The sequence below is a fragment of the Podarcis melisellensis genome, assembly GCF_964234715.1.
Source record: "Podarcis melisellensis genome assembly, chromosome: 1".
Classification (NCBI taxonomy): domain Eukaryota; kingdom Metazoa; phylum Chordata; class Lepidosauria; order Squamata; family Lacertidae; genus Podarcis; species Podarcis melisellensis.
The window spans coordinates 117,888,667-117,913,211 of record NC_138528.1 but is presented as its reverse complement, the minus strand read 5'-3'; the positions used below and the strand labels follow the sequence as shown (position 1 = coordinate 117,913,211).

Genomic DNA, 24,545 nt, shown 5'->3' with positions numbered 1-24,545 from the left:
AGGCGGGATATCAAATCCAAACTCTTCTTCTTCTTCTATTTCTGGAAGGCAACTGTATGAACCGGAGGGTCTGCTGTTTTCATGGAGGCTTCCTATATAGTTCAGGACCGTGGGAAATCAGGGTTATAAAACACAAGTTATCAGCACAGAACTTTGATGTTCCATGATGCAAATCAGGGTTCCGGTTTAATCTTCAGGTATGCACTGGCAACTTCCACAATTATATATATATAGAATTAAAAATAATTCTCAAGGAAGTGTATGCAGCTGGCATTCCCAGCAAAGATCCTTGAAAGACGTGTGTTCATTCTTTTGCCAGGATTCTGAAAGCCTTATCTTCCCTGTGCAGAATATCTGCCTCCTTTATAAAACACCAGCCTTTATAAATGGATTTATGAGGCAGCTTATTAAAACGACAGAATGCTGTTAATTCAAGTATTGGCAATCGTATATCGGATTCCTTGCTCATCTGTATATTTAGTGCTGCAAGGTTTTCAAAGGAGTCCGTAAGCCTTTAAAGACTTAGGAGCTTGTACTGGCAAAACGAAGTAATGGGCTGACTGACATTTTCAAACATAAAAAATATGTAGCTAAGGAAACTGGGGGGGGGAACACGTTGATTTCATAACCTCGATTCCTACTGTGAAATGCTCCTTGAGCCGAGGAGGATAAGAATAAATGTAAAAGGCATTCCTTGTCAACCACTTCTTCTTAGTTTCTGAACTGAAAGTTGGTGAGAGCTGGCATAGTATATGTTGTGATTCTGAACTTTCTTCTTCTCTGGAATGGTCAGGCAGTCTTTACCATTCCTCCTCTGCCCAGCACCTGACAGTGTAATAGTTAACAGTGTGAACTGTGATTCAGGAGGCCCCCGGTTTATAGTTTAGCTCAGGGGTCAGCAACGTTTTTTGAGGCCGGTGCGGTCCACTCCCCGGCAGACCTCTCGGTGGGCCGGAGCGTGCGGTTGGAAGAGCATCGGAAACAGCGTGTGCACATGGGTGTACTTTGTACACTTCCTCTAAAGTATATTGTGCCAATATACGACACGAGGATTCCATAAATCCTACATATATATTATGGACAAATAAAATGAAAAATTATATAGTCGATGCAACACTTGGGCTGGTGCTTACCAATCTTGCAATTACGTAAATTTAGCTTAAATAGTGAGAGCCTATCCATATCCTCCAAAGGGCTTCACTCATCTAACTAAAAAGCCAGAAAGATGCTTATACCCTTGATTGCGAATCCCAGAACATGTCAACCAGTGGAGTCGAAGGGGAAGGCTAGAAACGGTTTCTAACTAAACATTAAAGTTCTGATTCTCAAAATTCTGATGAGAACTACTGACACTGTGTTGGAAGTCCAATAGCATAATTCACAACCTAAAGGCAATAAATGAGTGCTTCCATTTATTCTCTCTCTTGCCTTCCATTGCCTTAGTTGTGGCCATCATACCTTAAAATAGGAAGAAGATGTGCAACACTTTACACAGTCTGTATGTTTAGAAATTGGCAATTTCATTACCAGCCCATTCAAAAGCAACTGATGTCTATAACTTTCTTTCTTATGCCATCCAGAGCATTAAACTTTTTACTTTCTCTATTTTCACAAATGCTTGTCATAAAAAATATAAAAAATCATCATGGTCTAACTTGGATGTCTGGAGATGCACACCTATTCACAACCCATAATGTTTAATAGGCAATAACTTCAGGAGATTACATTTAGAACTTGCTGTTGATTTCTGTGTCGCTCAGGTTTGCATACGACTGCAATTTCTCAGTACTGCGCTATCTGTAATAGGCCAATACCTCAAACCTTTATAATTTAATGTCACTGTGAATATCTTCCACGTTACAAGATCTAGTCACCTGTAAGCAATTACTGCCTTCATAAAATGAGCATCGCCTCCCTTCTAATGTTAAGCAATCTAGCTCTCCTTTTTTGGACAGCTGTCTCAACACTGAACTTTGCTCTTTATATTATCATGGCTGCCATTGCTATCTCTATAATCAAGGAGAGTACGCTAGAATACAGGACAATGTGATTAATTCATGGCTGATTTGACTGTTGATAAATCACCCAGGACTCAACAGAATTTCAACACGCTGTTTAAATCCTCATCCATAGCCAAAGCAAAGCCTAAGCACAAGTAACCATAAGCCAGTTAGATCATCCCCTGGCATCTGGTATTGAATGGGGAGGTTGCATTCCTGGCTATCATTACCATTCAGGACCAAGAAACTCACCCTGCATTAAGTTTTCTAATCCTCATTTGATGTCGTGCATATTGATGGCAAAAATACAAACGACACAAAACTCCATAAACTAAATATGCAGTATGTGAAATGTCTCCTCTTTTCTTTTTGTGTGCTTTAAAACCTTTCTTCTCATTTTTAAACAATTTTTAGTCACCAATGCCAGAACTACCGTGGTGTGGTTCTCGAGGTCCAGGAACATCTGTAAAAGGGGTGTCTAGCTATGGAGGCCCTGCATGGCATAGCTCATAGCTTTTCTGAGTTATTCAAGCCCCTTCGCCACGGCAAGGCAGTGATCCATGAAGAAGATCAAACCTATCCATTCTGAAGGAAAGCAGCCCCGAGTGCTCACTGGAAGGACAGATCCTGAAGCTGAGACTCCAATACTTTGGCCACCTCATGAGAAGAGAAGACTCCCTGGAAAAGACCCTGATGTTGGGAAAGATGGAGGGCAGAAGGAGAAGGGGACGACAGAGGACGAGATGGTTGGATAGTGTTCTCGAAGCTGCCAGTATGAGTTTGACCAAACTGCGGGAGGCAGTGGAAGACAGGAGTGCCTGGCGTGCTCTGGTCCATGGGGTCACGAAGAGTCGGATACGACTAAACAACTAAACAACCACAACAGCTATGGAGGCCACCTGAGCCTTCAGTGAGAAAGCTGGACCCAGAAGCACCCACAGACTGCAGACCTGCTCCTTTGAGAAGCGGGTGCCGCCCTGACCAGAGCAGGCCAGTTTCTCACACGTAGGAACCAGTCTCACACATTGCTTCCATCTTGGCAGGATTCAAGCTCAAAAGGTCTACATTAGGCCACAGAGTCTGCACTTAGACCAACGAAGGAACCTGTGTGTCTTGTGTAAGGATGGAGACACGTTTGGATAACAGCTGGATTTTATATTTTCAAATGAGGGCCCTGATTTGTATTTGGATCTAAGAATACAGGTTAGCATTAACTGCACATTCCTGTCCCCCTCCCCACTTCCTTCTCCTCCTTTGGTGTAGCTGCAAGTATATCGGGAGCATTTGCTTCTGTTTCCAAGAAACGGTGGTTAGCTTTATGATGGTTAGCTTTAGCTTTATTCTTATTATGTGGTTAGCTTTAACTGAGATTTACCTGAACATGGAAGGATTGTAAACCAGGATTTGAAGTTGGCTTATTTGGAGAAACCACCGTTCCCCCAGTGGTTATAATCACAAGCAACAGTAAGTTCAGAAAGGAAGAGAATGCTTCCCTCTTTGTTGAAACAAGAGGAGGAGAGGGATTGTGTTAGTGCCTGAGCCTCCATTTTGTTCACATAATAGTACACTGTAGTTTAGTCAAAACAAAACAAAATCCTTCCAGTAGCACCTTAAAGACCAACTAAGTTAGTTCTTAGTATGAGCTTTCGTGTGCATGCACACTTCTTCAGATACACAGTTTAATGCTCTGGATGGCATAAGAAAGAAAGAATCTGATTACATGCATCTGAAGAAGTGTGCATGCACACGAAAGCTCATACCAAGAACTAACTTAGTTGGTCTTTAAGGTGCTACTGGAAGGAATTTTGTTTTGTTTTGACTATGGCAGACCAACACGGCTACCTATCTGTAACTGTAGTTTAGTGTTATGGTTGAAGAGTGTAATTTGATACTTCAAAAACAGAAGCATTTTTATTTATTTTTTGGCCTTTGTCTCAATACTTTGGCCAAATCTGATGCAGCACTCTAAAGTCAGAGCAGGTAGGAGGTCAATTTTTTAGTCTAAAGCAGATGCATTTGCCATATGGGCTGTATGTAGAAGGCACAATGAATGCCACTGCTTTATGGATTTACGCAACACGGAAGAAGAAATTTTCAGCAATACTCTAATGGTTCCTCATTGCTCAAACATTTTACAATCTTTGAAAAGAAAATGAAGCATAAAAGGATCCCCACCGCCATCGAAATACAAACTCAGCAGTCCCAAAGCAATTACTGGTAGGTTTGTTACTATTCACGAGACCCAATAACATAAACAGATATTTCATTTTAGAGCATGGATTTAGCCCCAGGATCAGAGTTCAACACACTAAGGAACTGGATTCATGAAAGTTAACTTTCTTTTCTACAATAATAAACAAGAAATTGAAAACGGACTAGAAAGCGAAAATAAAGGCAAACTTCAGATGGAGTGTGGGCACACTGTCCAAGGTTTTTCAGTAGAATGTCTTCTCAAAGGGATTGTGAAATCTTGGTTATTTATTGCCCTTAATTGTTCTATTCTTGAGGCTGGGCTGCCTCCTTCTGGGGGCATTTAGAGTGGGCTGGAGATGTACCTGAGTATTAGGCAGGCAGCATCCTGAAGAAACCTTGAATTGAAGAGCATCTAATCAACCACCTCACAGTGCCATCTGGTTCAAAGAGGTGCTTGGTCATATTATTATTATTATTATTATTATTATTATTATTATTATTATTATTACCAGAGGTCCTAGGGTGGTTCACAAAAAAGATCACAATATATAAAATCAAAATAAAACCAATACCCCCCCAAAGAGCCACATTTTAAAAGGGCATAGGATGTCAATCAGATCAACCAAAGGCCTGGTTAAAAAAGAACGTTTTTTGCCTGGCGCCTAAAGGTGTGTAATGAAGGTGCCAGGGGAACCTCCCTGGGGAGAGCATTCCACAGATGGGGAGCCACTGCAGAGAAGGCCCGTTCTCGTGTTGCCACCCTCTGGACCTCTGGAAGAGGGGGCACACGAAGGAGGGCCTCAGAAGGTGATCTCAGGGTGCGGGTAAGTTCATATGGAAAGAGGCGGTCCTTGAGTTACTGTGGTTCTGAGCCGTTTAAGGCTTTATAGGTCAAAACCAGCACTCTGGCTGCTGAATTCTGCACTGGCTGAAGTTTCCGTACCGTCTTCAGAGGCAGCCCTACTGAGTTGACAATGAAACCTACATTAAAACAAGTGCTAGGTAAAAGTAAAGGACCCCTGGCAGTTAAGTTCAGTCGCAGACGACTCTGGGTTTGCAGCACTCATCTCGCTTTACTGGCCGAGGGAGCCAACGTTTGTCCGCAGACAGTTTTTCTGGGTCATGTGGCCAGCATGACTAAGCCACTTCTGGCCAAAAAAGAGCAGCACACGGAAAAGCCATTTACTTGCACTTTGACGTGCTTTAAAACTGCTAGGTTGGCAGAAGCTGGGACCGAGCAACGGGAGCTCATCCCGTCATGGGGATTCGAACCACCGACCTTCTGATGGACATGTCTTGCAAGTCTTCACTTGGGGCATGGGGAGAAGTGGCACTTATTTCTTCACAGTTCTAGTTTAGATACAGTATTGCACATCACCCTTGAATAGACTTTCCTTAAAACTCCTTGGACAGTGTCCTCTCATAATAACTCTGCTATGTACTTTTGAGGTCTGCGTCTCTTTTCAGTGCCACCCTCCTTTTTCTGCTCTGATATAAATGCAATTCAAACTGCTTACCTTTCTTCCTACTAAAAGCACGATTCATGATGAGAAATCACCCAGTGTGTGTAATTTAATCTAGAAAAAAATACAATTAAACATTAATTTTACCAATAAGATTTTTCAGGTATCAGTTTCATGTCACAAACAATTCAAAAAAAAATTTGAAATCAGATCAGTCTAGTTATATGAAAATGTTTCTCTTCTTTCTTTCTTTCTTAATTTAGTTTGAATTTTATGGTATATTAGGTTGAAAAAAGTGATATATATTTTTAAAGGCAGCAATTACAAGGAGTTTTGTACTGATCTGCATTAGATTTACTTCCAAGTAACAAGCTATTGGATTATTCTGTATACTGCTATATAGTCGATGCTAAATTTTGTTATAGTGTGCTATATAGCTATCATATACAGTATTTCTGTTCATATTGTATAGGCATATGTCTATAAAAGCACTCTTTCTATTAAATCAAAATGCACATTCCTGATTTCTTTTGCTACGAGTCATGATCCAGCAGAAGTAATAACAAGACTAAACTTTTGTAGGATCCCCCTCAATATTGCCACCATTGTTAAAGGAAATATTACTCCTGATTTACTCAAAGTTACTGCAGAGGCAGAGAAAAACCAATTTGCTTAACATATATAACAATAGCAAAAAAAAAAAAATGCAGAAAAAATCTAGAACCTGAGTCATTTAATTTTCCTAACAGTTGCAGTCACATTTTTATTTTCACCAAACAATCTAATTTTTATTTTTATTTCTAACCAATAATGAGATTTAAACATTATTATGTTTTTAAAATATGCTTCATTCAAATTAGTCCAGTAACTACTATGCATTTACCCTATCTTTCAGTGTAACAATATCTTGAGATCTGATACTTATTAACGTAGAATGGTTAATACAAAATAATTAGTAGTAATTTCCCTCGAACATTTGATTAGTTCCAATCTATGTAATAGCACAGTACTACTGTAGTAAATATAATATAGATATGCTACTATTATGAGAACTAATAACAAGCAGTAAACATTGATGTGCACAAAACAGGGTATACTGTATAACATTCAGCTCAACAAGAAATGAAGTGTCAAATTTATTCAAATGAATAGCAATTAAATTACTTACCACGCACCTAAATCAATTTATTCCTCTGGAGTACTTTTCACATTTTTGTTTAATTGAAAAGTCATTGTTATTGAATCGTTTTAACTGTGATAACGTACAATTTGTGAAGCTTGTGAATTAAATCAGAACGCACATAACAGGAATTCATTAGCTTAATAGTTTACATAACGTCTAAGATTAGACCTCTCTAAGGAATGCAATATCCCAGCTTACCATAGAACCATAAGGTCACCTGACACTGGTCCCCACTCTTATGTTCATGTAAAGTAACTAGGAAACCTTTACAGTGGTACCTCGGGTTACATACGCTTCCGGTTAAATACGCTTAAAGTTACACACTCCGCTAACCCAGAAATAGTGCTTCAGGTTAAGAACTTTGCTTCAGGATGAGAACAGAAATCGGGCTCCGGCGGCACAGCAGCAGCAGGAGGCCCCATTAACTAAAGTGGTGCTTCAGGTTAAGAACAGTTTCAGGTTAAGAACGGACCACTGGAACGAATTTAGTACTTAACCCGAGGTACCACTGTATTGTATATTTCTGTTAAAGTACACTCATCATATACGAAACAGCATTTTCCTGTTGCAAAAAACAACAACAAGGCACCTAATAAGAAGTGTATTTTCTAGCATATAATGTCCTGTAATATACAGTGGTACCTTGGGTTAAGAACTTAATTCGTTCCGGAGGTCTGTTCTTAACCTGAAACTGTTCTTAACCTGAGGTACCACTTTAGCTAATGGGGCCTCCTGCTGCCGCAGCGTGATTTCTCTTCTCATCCTGAAGCAAAGTTCTTAACCCAAGGTACTATTTCTTGGTTAGTGGAGTCTATAACCTGAAGTGTCTGTAACCTAAAGTACCACTGTATATACATGCAATACAAGCCAATATTCAAAGATACATTTAGTACAATCTAAAAGACAAACCACAACAGAAAAAGGGGCAAGAAGGTAGGAGGCTGAAAATTTATTTTATTTTTAAGGAAAGGAAAAGGGAAAACTGAAATCTTAATGACAAGAGTTAAAGCATCCTTCCTCAACCTTGGCCCTCCAGGTGTTTTGAGACTACAATTCCCATCATCCCTGACCACTTGTCCTGCCAGCTAGGGATCATGGGAGTTGTAGGCCAAAAAACATCTGGAGGGCCGAGGTTGAGGAAGCCTGAGTTAGAGCACTCCAAATGAGGGAGAGGAGGGGGAATCAAAAACAGATGAACCATATTTTCCTCTCTCCTGTTGGGCTGGGGCTGGGCAGCGGGGAGCATATTTTCCCTTTTGTTCTTTCCTGTTCTCTATTATTTTTTTAAGTTTCCTTCCCACTGATTGCAATGGAAGGGAATTAAACTACACCCGTTTAAGCAGAATGAGTGAGCTTTGGAACCTGCAGATCCACAGTCTCCTTCAGCATAGCCCCAGAATGCCTCCCTTTTGCCCTCTCCAGTAAAAGGTAAAAAGGTAAAGAACCCCTGGACGGTTAAGTCCAGTCCAAGGGGACTATGGGGTTGCAGCGCTCATCTCGCTTTTAGGCCGAGGGAGCCACGCTTGTCCACAGACAGCTTTCCTGGTCATGTGGCCAGCAGGACTAAACCGCTTCTGGCACAACAGGACACCATGTCACAGCTTGGAGGGACACTTGCTGCAGATATTTCTGCAGCTTTTCAGAGGAGGCATGTGAAGTTGGATCTCCCTCTCTTTATGCAAAGAATCTTGTTGTCCTGGCAGTCACTCCCAGGGACCCTAAGAACACAAACACAGACTTGGAAATGTCCTTTTGATCTCCATTGGATTTATTTCCAAGTAAACATCTGCAGGATCGGGCTGTGAAACAGCTTAAGGTCAGTTACGCTAAATGCCTGGACAATGCCAAATTTCGCTACAATATAAACATCTTATGCCACCTTTTAAAAGGGGGCTTAAAAGAAACGAGTTATTTTATGGCGTGGTAGCAGCCTTCAAATAATTATATGAAGAGAAACAGAAATGTACACATACTTTTGATATGGGCAACAACAATGCAATAAGTCCATGCCTCAATATGCTAAAAGATTTTAAAAAGAATATGTTCTTTTTTACATGAATATATAAACATATTCATTTCTAACTCTTTTAGCATATTGAGGCATGGCCTTATTGCATTAACAGCCAGCAAAATATGGAATGAGCCAATAAATACTGGACATCAAGAGTGCCCATCCTTTTCAACTCCTATTTTAGCAAAAACACTTTCTGCTCAATAGCTATTCACAACAATTGTCTCACTATCTAAAACTCAGGAATGGAAACAAAATAACAATTCTTCTAAATGTTCAGAACTTAATGTTATTAAATATTTTCTTCAGAATGTAAAAACAAACCACGCTCCGAGGACTATTTTAGTAAATCAGTCTCACCAGAGCTTTTTTTTAATAAAGGGATGCTGCATATTAGCTAATTAACTAGATATGAGACCGCTAGGTTAAGAGACTGCAGCTCCCATACGCAAGCACAAAAACATTACAACAAAGACAATTGAATAAAAAGCATTTAATGGAACAGTTTCATATTATGAAGATTAGCTCTGGATCCGCCCTGGAAAAGCAATTTCACGCCTTACAAATTCCATAAGCATGGAGCAAGACACTGATTTCCTGGCAGCTGGGTAGTAAAGTCTTGTTCTAGATGCACACGGAGTGAATTTTGCTCTGCAGCCATTGTCCAGCTGCCATAATTCATAGATAGTGGAATTCAGCTCTCATATATACAAGTTTTGACAGTTTTGGCAGACTCAGACATTATTTCAAAATTTCTTCCTGACTCACCGAAAACCACCCTCCTGCCTTTTCATGCTGTTTCCTTTAAAACCATATTCAACCCAACTAGATTATCCAATGCTGAAATTCTACAGAGAAACTAAAAAAAAACACAGTTGCCCTACAAAGGTTTCAAACCTCAAGTACTACATAACCCATGGTGCAGTGTGACTTATAAAAAACACAAGCACCACTTATTTCAAGAACCAAATGGAAACGTAATACATTTCCATAACTCCCCATGAATTTTGCAATAATGACTGCAAAACCATGCAGTGGAGATCCAAACAGTAAGTTGCCTTCTGTTGATGAACTATGATACAGCCTATGGTTGATATTAATCAGTACTAAAAAGATGGAAACAATGCAAACTCCATAAGCATTTATCTGTAAGCATTTACTACCTTTCCAAGCTGTTTAGGCTAAAAGAATAAGTTGAGCAAGGCAACCTGTCGAATTGCATGTTTGTTATGTTGTTGTTGTTGTTGACCTTTCTAGCATTGTAGATACAACCGCAGCCAAACATTTAAAAGTACACTATGTTCAAAGTATAGGTAAAGGGACCCCTGACCATTAGGTCCAGTCATGAGCGACTGGGGTTGCGGCGCTCATCTTGCTTTATTGGCCAAGGGAGCCGGCGTACAGCTTCCGGGTCACGTGACCAGCATGACTAAGCCGCTTCTGGCGAACCAGAGCAGTGCACGGAAATGCCATTTACCTTCCCGCCGGAACGGTACCTATTTATCTACTTGCACTAGCGTGCTTTCGAACTGCTAGGTTGGCAGGAGCAGGGACCGAGCAATGGGAGCTCACCCCGTCGTGGGTATTCGAACTGCTGACCTTCTGATCCACAAGTCCTAGGCTCTGTGGTTTAACCCACAGCGCCACCCACGCCCCAACCATGTTCAAAGTATAATTGCTATAACTTGTAGTGCATTTAGTTGTCCCATGTCTACCAGCAGGGCAGTTGCATGAGACCACCCACAAGCAACTGGATGTTTCGGTATAACTGGGGGATTCCCAAGGTATGCTGAAAATTATCAGTTTGTAAACTTTAAAAAAGAAAAGGGTGGGAGATGCCAAGCTCCAACAGGAACTGAGCATGTTCATTATATTCCAGGAGGCATGGAATATGGAAGGCATCTTAAGTGTGTGTGCGAGAGAGAAAATGGGTGATAGAAAAATTGCTCTGAAACTGATAGCAGCTTATAATATTCTAGAATCGTCCTTGTGACATCACAATTTGAAGAGAGACATTGAAGCCTTATTATAATATATACTGAAGTGGAAGCAGGGATAACTACCAACTTGGATGACTTTAGACAAATGGAAAAGGGTAATACTATCCATGGCTACTAGTCTTGACAGCTATGCTCTGACTCCATTGGAAAAACGAGAGGATATATGCTCCTTAATATCAGTTGCTGGAAACTGGAGGAGAAGAGAGTGCTGTTGCACTTAAGTCCTGCTTGTGGGCTCCCAAAGGCATCTAGTTGGAAGAGGATGCTCGACTGGGTGGGCCACTAACATTATGAAGCAGGGACGCGGGTGCCTCTGTGGTCTAAACCACTGAGCCCTTTGGGCTTGATTACCAGAAGGTTGGCGGTTCAAATCCGCAAAACCAAGTGAGCTCCTGTTGCTCTGTCCCAGCTCCCACCAACCTAGCAGTCGGAAAGTATACCGGTGCAAGTAAATAAATATGTACCACTCTGGCGGGAAGGTAAACGACATTTCTGTGTGCTCTGGCACTTGTCAATGTGTCCCGTTGTGCCAGAAGCGGTTTAGTCCTGCTGGCCACATGACCTGGAAAGCTGTCTACAGACAAAGGCTGGCTCCCTCGGCCTGAAAAGCGAGATGAGCGCTGCACCCCCATAGTCGCCTTTGACTGGACTTAACAGTGGGGACCTTAACTGGACCTTGAAGTGGGGTCTTCTTATGTGAACAAGGGAAAACAGCGTAATACTGATGAGATACATGTGGCCAGGCAAGGTTTCTCCTGCTGGCGTCTGCAACTTTCTGCTGCCATTGGATATGTTTTTATGGATTGGTCATTCTTACAGAAGTAGTTCTTGGCGACATGTCCTACAGGGCCTTGAATCAGCTATCCTGGCAATAAATAAGTATATAAGCAGACAAAGCCTTATTTAATATAGTTGATCTGCTAAACAGAAGGTTACGCAGATTAAGCTCCTTGATTAAATTATGTATGCTAATTTGTATTAAAAGAATGATGCATGACTTTTGCACTGTTAGGATTATTAGAATGTTTAAAGCCTTGTGCCAATGCATAATAAATCCTTCAGTAGTTATTTATTGAAGGGTGGTGGTGGTTTTTACCGAAACCACTGAATACTAAAATCAGGATATTATGGATGATTTCCAACATTAGTCACGTTCAGTGACATCAGTTGTATCCAATTAAGTTTTACTCTACTGAAATTATTAGGCCTAAATTAGTCCTGCTCGTTTTTCCAATGGGTCTACATTGAGTATAACCAACACTGAATCGCAACCTAAATGATTTCGTAGTTGCTATAATCGAAAGTAACTTTAAGTTGCATTTTAAAAAACAAACAAGAAACCCACACATTTTCATTTGATCTTTGCCGGTTCAGCAGATCAGTGTTCCCATATTTTTCTCTTTCTCTGGCTTGACTTCTAAGTTATTATATTCACTAGGTATCACTGTGATGTTCAGTGAAACTTTAGAAGACAACCAAGCACAGTGCACTACAGCAGCCGAACAGACTGACTTTGGTTTTCTGCCCGTTGTGAAGTATGAAGGCGTTGCCAGGGGGTAATTCAATGGAGTGAGATCTATGCACGCAGACTTGCTTTGCCTCTGTGGGAATTGCATCAGGCTCTGTGTGCGGCATCCCACATAAAGTTTCAGGGAAAGATTTTCAGAAGAATTTTGTATCTTTGAAAGAAGTGAGAGAGGGGGAGAAAAGGAAGCAGCAACAGCCAGCTTGACATGCATTTCTTGAAAAGTGAGTAAACTTTTGGAAGTAGAACTAAAGAAGTCGATGAGTTCAGATTACTCTTGCAACAAGGCCTTCACAGAAAAACTCAAACGGAAGTCAAACTGCAAAACTCCAGCACTATAGTTATCTTTTAATAAAAATGCAAGAGTGCACAAAATTAGGAAAGTGAAAATTAGACACCTTGTTCTTCTATTACTTAATACCATTCAAGCGATAGCCTTCCCAAGTGAATCGTTCTGGAGCTCAACTCTGTATAAAATCACACTCTCACTTGAAAAACGTCCCTTATCTAATATGTTAAGATCAGTTGTACAAGTTACCCATGCTGAGAGGCTATGTATGCTCTATTTAATCATGCTTCAGAACTTTACCTTTGCTCAGAAAAGAAATGAACCTGGCTTTTCTTTTCTTTTCTTTTCTTTTCTTTTCTTTGGGTGGGGGATGATATTGTTCCAGACAGTTCTTTTCGGTGTTTCTGTGGTTTAATTTTTAATGTTCATTTTCTCATACTGCATTCTGTTTGCATTCTGCCTATCACTCTTATTATCTAAATGAACTGCTGCAGATAAATATGTTAAAATAGATAACTGATGTTGTTTCTCACCAGTTGCATGGTTCCCAAACCCAGATAAAGAAGAAGAAGAAAAAGAGGAGGAGGAGGAGGAGGAGGAGGAGGAGGAGGAGGAGGAGTTTGGATTTGATATCCCGCTTTATCACTACCCGAAGGAGTCTCAAAGCGGCTAACATTCTCCTTTCCCTTCCTCCCCCACAACAAACACTCTGTGAGGTGAGTGAGGCTGAGAGACTTTAGAGAAGTGTGACTGGCCCAAGGTCACCCAGCAGCTGCATGTGGAGGAGCAGAGACGCGAACCCGGTTCCCCAGATTACGAGTCTACCGCTCTTAACCACTACACCACACTGGCTCTCTGGAGATGCTACTTCAAAGTACTGGAGATGCTACTTCAAAGTAAGTGATTCAGAAAACGAGATGCTACAGAGATGACGGTGTGCTGCCTGACTTCTTTTGGAAACTCTTTCAATGAACTCCCCCAACCTAGATCGTAAGCTGGGCTTAGACTTTCCTAAATTTCAGGCATGATGGAGTACTGCTTCCCTGCCATCCATGAACTCTCAGGGCTCATCCACACTTCTCTCTCTCTCTCTCTCTCTCTCTCTCTCTCTCTCTCTCTGTACAGGTCCACACTATAAAACTCCGTCCAAGCCCTTTTCCCCCTACCCTGGCACTTTCCCTGCAAAAAAAAAAAAACCCACACCATGTCTCTGCAGAAAAACCAAAATCCTGCTTGTTCTGGTTCAGCGTTAAAGAGCTGGCTTTCCTAGGAAAAGTGGTGGGGAAGGTGGAAATGACTAGACATGAATCAAGAAATTGCTGACCTGTACCTAGAAAGTGTAGGGCAAAATGTAAACATGGGTGAGCCCTCAGTAGACAACTTCCAGCAGCATTTGCACTGCATGTTTTATTTCTTCTGATCATACTCAGATTGCCACTGGAGAGACTGTAAAATGGCTCCTTGTGCTTTCCAGCTTATTGACTTGGGAATTCTGTTTGTAGACCCTTCAAATTCTATAAATTTGTTGAATTTACAACACGCTGAAAGAACCAACGCAATGAGGCAAATGCTGAGAGGCATTCAACACCGCATTTTATGTTTCAGGTTGATTAATTTTCCAGAACAGCAACAACAAAAAAGGTTTGGGACCCATGGTGCCATTATGGAGATAAGAAAACAATTTTCTATCTTGCACTTAAAAAGCTGGAGTTGTTCAAAGCACCAACAAAGTTTATTTAGATAATTACACAAAATCAGATGATTAAGACTTATGTCAGGCTTAAAACAGATAACATCGATATTTCAAATAGCTGCTTTGTAACTTCTTGGAACATTTTAGCTCCTGGTTAACATTCCCTACAATTTATTGGCATGCCATGTAAGAACAGAAATGTTCATTGGATCATCTCAAGAGAATTTTCTCTTTAGCATATAGCCATTTTTATACATATTGAAGTAGACTGCTTGAAGAAATTCATCGAAATGCTGAGCACCACTCTGTTATAATTCAAACCAAATTTTGGCAACATATTTTATAGCACAACAATATGGGGGAGAAGGCAGCAAACAAAAGGAAAATAGATTACTTTAGTTAAGGAGCCTTGGGTTTTTGCCTTGAGAATGAAACTTCTGGAATTTGTTTCTGAAAAACAGAACTGTGCTTCGAATGCAGTGCATCTGCAGCCACAAAAGGCCATGTAGTATACAGTGGTACCTCTGGATATGAACAGGATCCGTTCCAAAGCCCCATTCGCATCCTGAAGTAAATGCAACCCGCATCTGCACATGCGTGGGCTGCAATTCACCGCTTCCGTGCATGACGTCATTTTGACCGTCTACACATGCGCAAGCGGCAAAACTCAGAAGTAGCATGTTCCGTTACTTCCGGGTCACCGCAGAGCGCTACCCGAAAGCGCTCAACCTGAAGCAACTTCAACCCGAGGTATGACTGTATGTAGATTTTTCTCAACAGCGAACAAAATGATACAAGATATTTTACAGAATGACACAGGATATGAGGACATAATCATTTGAACAATGCAATTACAGTGGTGCCTTGGGTTACAGACGCTTCGGGTTACAGACGCTTCAGGTTACAAACTCTGCTGACCCAGAAATAATACCTCAGCGTAAGAACTTTGCTTCAGGATGAGGCCAGAAATCGCGCGCGGTGGCAGCACAGCAGCAGAAGGCCCCATTAGCTAAAGTGGTACCTCAGGTTAAGAACATCTTCAGGTTAAGAACGGACCTCCAGAACGAATTAAGTTCTTAACCCGAGGTACCACTGTATTTATTTTCACTTGAGCAGAGCACCTTTGACAGATGAAGACTGGGATCCTGAGCAGTATTATAAATGTGCCCAAGGACTTGAGCATGCCCAGAGGGATTTTGTGACTGCTACTTGGGACAGCTGTTTGTCATCTTATCTTCATCTGTCAGACAAGGAGGTTTGTTTAATTTTGCCTTCATTTCAGGCGGCGCAAGTGTCTTTCACCCAATTTCAGGTGCTCCCCTCTGTGTAACACAGCCCAGTGTTCAGTAGGTTGACCCCACAATCTGAAAAAGCTTTTCGGTCGCCACGGGGGTGGGGGGGAGAGAAATACAGTAGAACCTCAGTTGTTGAACATAATTTGTTCCAGAAGACTGTTTGACTTCCAAAATTTTCAACAATCGAGGCGCAGTTGCCGGTTGGCAAATTCCTTTTTTAAAAATGGAGAAACACACCTCAGAAGCATTCACTTCTGGGTTGTCGGTGGTCGGCTTACGAAGAATTTGACAGCCAAGGTTCCACTGTACCTGTTGCACAAGCTGTCTTCCACTCGTGCTACTTTGGAGACAACCCAAGGCCACTGAGGTAATTCTTGGGCCTTTTTCACAGAGCCTAGGGATTGCCGATCGGAAGGTCGGCGGTTCAAAATCCCTGTGACGGGGTGAGCTCCTGTTGCTCAGTCCCAGCTCCTGCCAACCTAGCAATTCAAAAGCACGTCAAAGTGCAAGTAGATAAATAGGTACCACTCTGGTGGGAAGGTAAACAGCATTTCCATGTGCTGCTCTAGTTCTCCAGAAGTGGCTTAGTCATGCTGGCCACTTGACCCGGAAGCTGTCTGTGGACAAACGTCAGCTCCCTCGGCCCATAGAGAGAGATGAGCGCCGCAACCCCAGAGTCGTTTGCAACTGGACCTAATGGTCAGGGGTACCTTTACCTTTACTTTTTACATCCTCTAGACAGCAATAGTTTTAAGCGAGGTTTCTGCCAAGTCATATACACACACATATTTATCTCCATATCCTCATGTCCTTTATTCATACTTATTTGTGGCTCTACTAATTTGCTAGTTTCCTGCTCCCAGTCTCTCCACACTGGTATTGATTTTATGCCACACCAACCCCCAGAAAACAAAATGGAGCAGCCCTCAGGCTCATGACAATACTAAACAAACTGAAACAACCCTTTGGATCATGACAGAGCAAAAGCTTCTTTTTGTGTTTAAGTTGTTATACACTCTGGCTCTGGCAAGCCACTAGAACTTTCAAAGGAATACTGGGAGCACCTTTACTTTACCTACAATTTTATTGCTGACTCAGGCATCCTCACTTCACCGTTAGGAAATGTAGAAATGAGGTTATGTCATGCAATACTGTGCTATGGCGACATCAGCAGTCTCATTTCCCTCGAAATTACAGACCACTGTTTGTCATTGCACCAAGAAATCACTTCTAATACCATTAACAGGAAGACTCTGGTAACAAAACCAGCTTTCTAAGAAAACAAGTTCTTCAGAAGAAAAAGAAAAAAGCAATCTTTTGCTATAGCAATGAAATAAGGCCCACGTGGATGAAGAAAGGAGGAGGGGGGAATCAACCGAGTTCTTCATGCATTTTGCAAAGAGACTTCACAAGAGTCTATTTGCCCTTTTTATGTGAGAATGCTTTATGCGACAAAGAATCAATAACTTCTGCAGAAATACCAGGAGCTAGAACTCTTCGCTGCTACCAAGTGCCTGCATTAAAAACAACAACTTACTAACAGCATTATATTTACAGTACTTTTCCGTCTATAAGACGGGACACGGGTGGCGCTGTGGGTTAAACCACAGAGCCTAGGACTTGCTGATCAGAAGGCCAGCAGTTCGAATCCCTGCAACGGGGTGAGCGATGCGTCTGGGTGAGTGGTTTTCAGCGTTCCTCCTTAAACAACTCTGAGCAATCCTTTCCCAAAAAAGCGCAGCAACTTTTTGCCATCTCCCTCCGTTTTCTGAAATTCCAGTCCCCCCAAATAGGGGGCATCTTATACATAAAGTAAAGGTAAAGGGACCCCTGACCATTAGGTCCAGTCGTGGCCAACTCTGGGGTTGCAGCGCTCATCTCGCTTTATTGGCCGAGGGAGCCGGTGTACAGCTTCCGGGTCATGTGGCCAGCATGACTAAGCCGCTTCTGGCAAACCAGAGCCGCACATGGAAACGCCGTTTACCTTCCCACCAGAGCGGTACCTATTTAGCTACTTGCACTTTGACGTCCTTTCGAACTGCTAGGTTGGCAGGAGCAGGGACTGAGAAATGGGAGCGCACCCCATTGCAGGGATTCGAACCGCCAACCTTCTGATCAGCAAGTCCTAGGCTCTGTGGTTTAAACCCACAGCGCCTTATTATTAATTATTTGACTTGAGTTAGTTTGGAAGTAGACTCTAAAATAATAACCTTAAGCAATGATGACTCCTACAGTTTTATCTACATTCCCTGTTCTTAGCTCCAAAAGTGGTTCTGCATATGTTATCCCTCTCCCCAGCTGCTTTAGCAAAGTACCTATGACCTTATATCATAAGACCAGAGGTAAATTTAGGGAAGTGTGGTTTAGGGAAGATTGCCCACACTGGGCACTGAGCTGAGAGGGTACCAAAGGGGGCAGCCCCACAGAACAGAAGGCGAGAGGTGGGGTGGGCATCACACAGGGTACCGCTGAAATTTTAATACCCAAAATCTGCCATTGATAAGTCATGGGAAGTACAATTAATTAGAAATAAGAAATTATATTAACTGGAAATGATATAGGGATACTCTAGAGACCCAACCCCTACTAAGTTTACACCCCATCATGAATTGTTCTTTGTTAGCTTATTAACAGCCATATACAACTTCTGAAGGGTCAAATCAAAAGCATGAACCGCTAATATTCTTTATTTCTCCAATAATTATTGAGCCTTTATTCTTCAGAACAAGCACCTGCTGGCCAGATTGAGGCTAATAAATCAAATGAGCACAGAAATGGCCACACAGCAGCAGTCAATCAGTTTTTCTTATATTTTGTAAATTGCCTTGGTATGTATGTGGAAAGAGCTTAATAAGCAATGGAAAATGGACAAAAAAAAACCTACAGCAAGATGATCTACAAAACCTGTAACAAAATTAGCTGCAAAGCTTGACTTAAAACTTCTACAAAGGGAGGTTTAAAGAAAACTGTGTTGAAACCATCCTCCTAAACGAATAAAACAAATAAAACAGTCAATAGTGCATGTGAATTGTGGAGTATTTGCACAGTGCTTGTGTCCTTTTCTTCAGCTGAAACGTGTGCTTTTTTTACAAGACAAACATGAAAGGCATCAGTCACCTTGTCGTAAACGGGCAGCCAAACCCCAGAGGTTGCATCTCTATCAGCGGCAATGATGCACAAAATGATGGCTGCAAACTAGGCATTGATCTCCATCAGTCCAGGAAACAAAACCTCTCCCTAATACAACTCCATGGACACAAGTGAACTGCCTCCTCACACCGTCTATGGACGTAGCTTGAAACTATCCCAGCTTGCAAAATCTAAAGCCTTTATCTGATCGTATAGCTAGGAAAACAATATAACGGTTGTAACAGGAAACATTTATGATTTCATTTTAGGTGATCTCTGTCTGCTACTGCCAGGCTTGGCGAGTCCCTTGCTCACAAAACAATTACCCAGTTGACCTCTACCCACAATCAATCATCTACCGAACCCAAAAGTGCCCACCCTGTTTTATCCCCAATATTTGTACTCAGCTCCAAATAAAAGTCACAAAATCCAATGCTTTCCATTCAAACATTCTAAATTACTTAAGAAAACTAAGAAGGGATGGAGGAAATAAGAGGGTTTTGGGCTCCTTCCACATTTGGACTCCTTAGCTTTGCCAAGACATCATTCTTCAATTCTCAGCTGCAAGCAAAATTACAGTGGCGGTTTGGGAGCAGGAATTGGGATGTGTTTGAGGCAGAGAATTTGATTCAGATTGCATTTAAATGCAAATCTACTCAACTCACACTTCCTGAGACAATATGTGAACCAAACTGCAGTTGTCTTTTGAAATTTGCACTTATCTCAATTTTGCAATGCCGCTCTACAACCAAATAACATGTACAAAACTGCAAATACTTGGTAATGTCTGCATAAAAACATATATTTTAGTGAAAACAGCATACAAACATGCATTATGTTAGGGGAAATTGTTTGCAAATTTGTGTATATCACATACTATATGTGTTTATTGTGAGACATTCATTCTAAAAATGTTCATGAGGACCTCATCAGAAAATGAATTTTCCAACTGATACGCCTGCATTTAATATATTGTGCTTAATCTCAAGACCAGCAATGTCTGTCTACGTAAGTTGAAGGGGGGAATTGGAAATGTACGGAAAGGAGGAAAGGTCTCCACCTCTTGCAAATATCTTTTATAGTGAAATGTAATTGATGGAGGCTTTTTATATTGTTTGTTCCAGTCATTAGAGTTTCAGAAGCTAGAGAGGATTGTATTTTGCAAAAGATCTGTCAGACTCTGAACAAGAGAAGCAGATTCCTTCTCCCCTTCTCCCAAGCCTTCTCTCACCTTGATGGAGTCACGCAACTCATGTGTGTTGCTTTCCAAAGCTGAGAAGGGGAAATCCAGTACACAGCCTTTATCTGTCTTCTAAGTCCAGTAGCTCTACCCAAGTTAAATACAACATGGGAGAAGCAGAGAAGAAGTTGCTTGAGTTTCCCAGAGCTTTGCAAAATATCAGTGTTAATGACTATAACAACAACAAATTTTCAGTACTTGTATTTCAACATTACAAGGAAGCTATGGTGCTGCAGTGATTGCCCTTTTCTTGGGTTTGAAAAATAAAATAAATGAGTTGTTAGATGGTACAGAAGAAACATGGGGGGCATTGAAAATAAAGGCTTGATGAGAAATCAACTAGATGCCAGCTCAGGAAAAATGTGTTTTCAGCCTTATTTTTTGAACTCAGATTTTTTTCCTCAATGAAGAGCAGGGGTTGGGGAATTAAAGGCCTAATTATGGATATTATATTAATGGCCATAAATTCAGTTCAGTTCAGCATTTTAAGCAGACTTTTCCGTCACAGGAAAAACAACAACCACAACCTTCAGTATACATATATAGAAGTTTCTTCTCACAAGTTACAACCTCTTTGCAAGTTTATGATAGAAGAGCCTTGCTAGTCCAATTTCCCACACAGATTTTAGTTAAGAATGTAACCCGAAGACAGAGATTGATGGTCAAACTTTCAGGAAAAGTGGGGACAAACCAATAGGTGGTGTAGAAAACTTTTACCTGTAGATGGATTACAATCTGTTTAGAGGTCTATAGACATACAATGGATCAGCATGGGCAAAGAAGAGAGCAATTTTTTAAAACAAAACAAAACACCGAGTTGCAGAGGGGACTGGTATCTTCACAGGAACTGGAACACTTTATCTAGCATAGTAATTCACTCCCATACAGTTATGTAAGCCTTCAAGAAATAACAGCCACTGTGAGCTGTCGCCTAGCAACAGGAGAAGGTAGGCCTAGCGAAAAGAATGGCTAAGAAAGCCAAGAGTTTTTCTGTTCAGACAACTGAGGCACTGCCGGTTCAGAAGCTGCCATTTATTTCCATTCTGCATGGACTTCAGAAAGGCTGTCAGCACTCTGGCATGTGTCCCCTTTGTTCAACACCTCACTAAATGCCCAATTGTGGAGAACTGACCCCCCAGAGCCTTTAAGGTAGAAAGACTGTTGTTCTGTTTGGATGTTATTGATGCTCCTCTGGACAATGTAATGAGGGTGACAGATTCTCTTTGCTTGCCAATTCTTTTTATTGATTTTCAGGGTGACGGATTCTCACTACTTTGCAAGCAATCTCATGCAGACACACAAACAGGTACACAAACCTTCCACAGCGAACTCTCAATGCATGGAGCCATCCCTGTGCCTATATAAGCTCATATGGGCATATTCATGTTACATACATGCAAAGGAACGAAACATGCGAGTCTTCTGCCATCATGTCAACCCCACTGTCATATGCATATTAGGTAAAGGTAAAGGGATGCAGGTGGCACTGTGATCTAAACCACTGAGCCTCTTGGGCTTGCAGATCAGAAGGTTGGCGGTTTGAATCCCCGTGGCGGGGTGAGTTCCTGTTGCTCTGTCCCAGCTCCTGCCAACCTAGCAGTTTGAAAGCACATCCGTGCAAGTAGATAAATTGGTACCGCTATGGTGGAAAAGTAAATGGCATTTCCGTGCACTCTGGTTTCCATTATGGTGTCCCGTTGTGTCAGAAGCAGTTTAGTCATGCTGGCCATGTGATCTGGAAAGCTGTCTGTGGACAAACGCTGGCTCCTTCGGCCTGAAAAGCAAGATGAACACCGCAACCCCATAGTCACCTTTGACTGGACCTACCTGTTCAGGGGTCCTTTACCATTACCTTTACCTATGCACATTAACTGAATGAATGGAAGAGGCCCCCAAAACTGATGCATATTCTAGGTTCATCTGATCTGCAGTAGAGCTACCAGAGCACAAAACAGTAGCCCAAGTGTAGCCCTAGAATGAGAGTGTTGTCATCGCAAGCTGACCAAACAAAAATAGTTGTCACCAAGGCACACACAGACCCCATACTCTGGCCCCGTTATACCTCCGAAGTGCAGCATGAGATCAGGGGGAAATCTTCTGCTCTGGATAAAGCTTGGAGACATGGAGAAGGATTCTGCTCCCACTTCAGAGCTGAAGGCAGGAAAAAGAGCTTTGGCTTGCACAACCTCAGCTTCTGATCAGGTGCACAGAGCACCCGTCAAGCATAGAGGCAAGCCCATATGCTTCTAGTCTCCTCCAGTTCAAAGCTAGAGAGGAAAGTGCTTCAGCCTGCTCTGCCTGAAAGATGTTTTGATGAGTTTACATCACGTGATACAAAATGTGGAATTTCTGCAATTGTGCCCAGCGGGCACAAAGCCAAAATGAATTCCAGGCTTTGGGTGAGTTTTGAAGTCTGAAGAGGGGGCAGTGTTCATCCCACCTCCTCTATAGCTTTTTGGTTCAGAAGACATCTCAGCCTCACTTCACTCACCAGTGTCTGGCCTCCCACTCACCATGGTAAAGTGAAAAAGACTGTTGAACCCTAATTCCTGCAAGATGGACCCCTTTACCACAAAAGTGCATCGTTCTAAAACTGCAGTTTGGGCTTGTGAATGGGGAAACAGCTGCCTTGTGACCACCAATAGAACCCAAAATCTGGCCCTTCCTACTGTCCTACTGCCAGTGGTCAGGCCAAAGGTTTACACTTATGAATCATATTTGTGATTCATTCCAAAATTAAAAGTTAACAAGAATAAAAAATTAGTGTTATTGATATAAAAAAGTTATGGGGAAAAATGAGTCACCCATGAAATTTAATACATAATATTCTCCTGTCGTTCTTTTAATTAAGACCATGATTTAGGATGGGCTACATAAATAGTATTCGCTTTTATACTAAGTAGAAAGCTGACCAAAATCTGAACTCTGGAGATACATGCTTCAAGGCAAATGGAAGATACATTCTGGAGATACATTCCATCAAGGCAAATGGAAACATCTGAGATACCATTTATTCATAATAGTAACATTTTTTCAAGAGGCTTTTTAAAACTTTCCATCTCATTTCTATTGGTGCTGATTCAATGTCTCTAGAACAGTAAAAAAAAAAGAATCTGATTAAAGGGCAAATTACATCTGCATGATCATCATTCAATGGCAGTATAAAATGACGACATGCGATTGGGGAACAGCCAAGAAAGATCCAAAAGCATGGATCAAAACTTTCCTGTCATCCATACTATTCCAAATACAATATTTTTCCTAAAGAAGAAAGTTCACACATCCAGTTATATGTAATTAAAAGAACAATATATCGTGTGCACCAGTCCAAAGATGGATCAGTTTCATTTACAATTTTGTCTGACAAGGTCACAGCAGTCGTTTTAAAAGTTCACACCATGTGATGACTTCTAGTGTTGCAGCACTTGTACTGCTCCCATTAACAAATGGTTAAACGTTAAACTCTTACCGTGATGGGTCCAAATTTTCACCAAGGATCAGAACAGCAACTTGTTTTCATGGGAAACAAATCACTTGTTTGTCAACATGTTTGTCCTCATGGCGCTGTATTCTAACGTCTTCTATGTTGAATGTGCTGAAAGAATGAAATAAGAAACATCAGCTGAAAAGCTAGTGTGCCACCAAAGAAAACAAAGCCCCCCCCTTTTTCCTCTTGAGACTGAAGATGCTAGGCATTATTAATTGCCTTCAGAATGCTTGCACACACTGAAAGGCCGGAAGATAACTCACAGCACAAAAGAGGCTGGATTGCCCTACCCACTGAAGCTTTTTTGTCTAATATTTCAGGGAACGTTAACTCTAAAAAAATATTCTCTTGCTCCATCTATAGATGATCCACTCAGATTAGTTTTGTTAGGAAGTAGACATGCAGAACACAGAGAACCATACCCTTGGTCTCTTGCTTTTTGGAAAAATATGGGCAAAGAAAATAGTAACCAAAGCCCATGGAAATATAAGTGACATGTTTTGGGTGGCAAGCATCTCTCTTGCCTATATACCCTTAGCCTTAAAAGCAGATGGTTGAACATTATTATGCTTAAAATAAAGCTAGCCGGAACATTTCAATGAAACATTATTATCCCTCTGAAAAATGGTAAGAGTGATAAGAGTTGCATTTGTGGAGGTAGGGACATATCATAAAAACCCAAGTACATTCAGAAGTACTATTGTGATGACGTGGAAATTAAAAATACCACCCTGGTCTATTGCAAGAAATTGGTCTGAATTGCAGAGGATTATGTTTCAATTATGTGAGGGTACTGTGACAGGAGCTTTGAGCAGAAAGATAAGGAGCAGGACTTTACTACGAATGACGTTCTCTTGAGTTAGGGTTGAGATCAAAGTTAGTGACTAATAAATGCAAATAATAACTCAATATTCAGCTTGGATCAAAATATGAGCCAAAGAAAATTTTCTACCTTCTATTTCACATGTCTCTGCCAAGTCCCTGCCAGAGACATGTGAAATAGAATTAGAATCTGTATTCTAATTGGCCAACCCCTG

The 24,545-nt window shown here is 41.3% G+C and overlaps 1 protein-coding gene and 1 long non-coding RNA gene across 8 annotated transcripts in view; one reads left to right on the top strand and one right to left on the bottom strand.

The window, feature by feature from the left end:
* The window catches only part of GULP1 (GULP PTB domain containing engulfment adaptor 1), a 92,144-nt gene extending 68,528 nt beyond the window's left edge, over positions 1-23,616 (bottom strand). For 5 of the 7 annotated variants that reach the window (XM_081897726.1, XM_081897724.1, XM_081897728.1 and 2 more), the window contains exons 1-2: positions 23,491-23,616; positions 5,711-5,770 (exon numbers count right to left, since the gene is read on the bottom strand). In XM_081897726.1, coding sequence (XP_081753852.1) covers positions 5,711-5,738 — 28 coding nt within the window. In that variant the 5' untranslated portion in view covers positions 5,739-5,770; positions 23,491-23,616. Of the gene's footprint in view, positions 1-5,710; positions 5,771-20,738; positions 20,895-23,490 lie in introns of those variants that run through there. The other 2 variants (XM_081897725.1, XM_081897727.1) reach the window with 2 other exon arrangements.
* On the top strand, positions 13,144-19,352 carry LOC309363689. The gene is made up of 3 exons (XR_014165539.1): positions 13,144-13,560; positions 15,474-15,612; positions 19,051-19,352. It is a non-coding gene; the product is annotated as an uncharacterized lncRNA (long non-coding RNA).
* Positions 23,617-24,545: the final 929 nt, after the last annotated feature.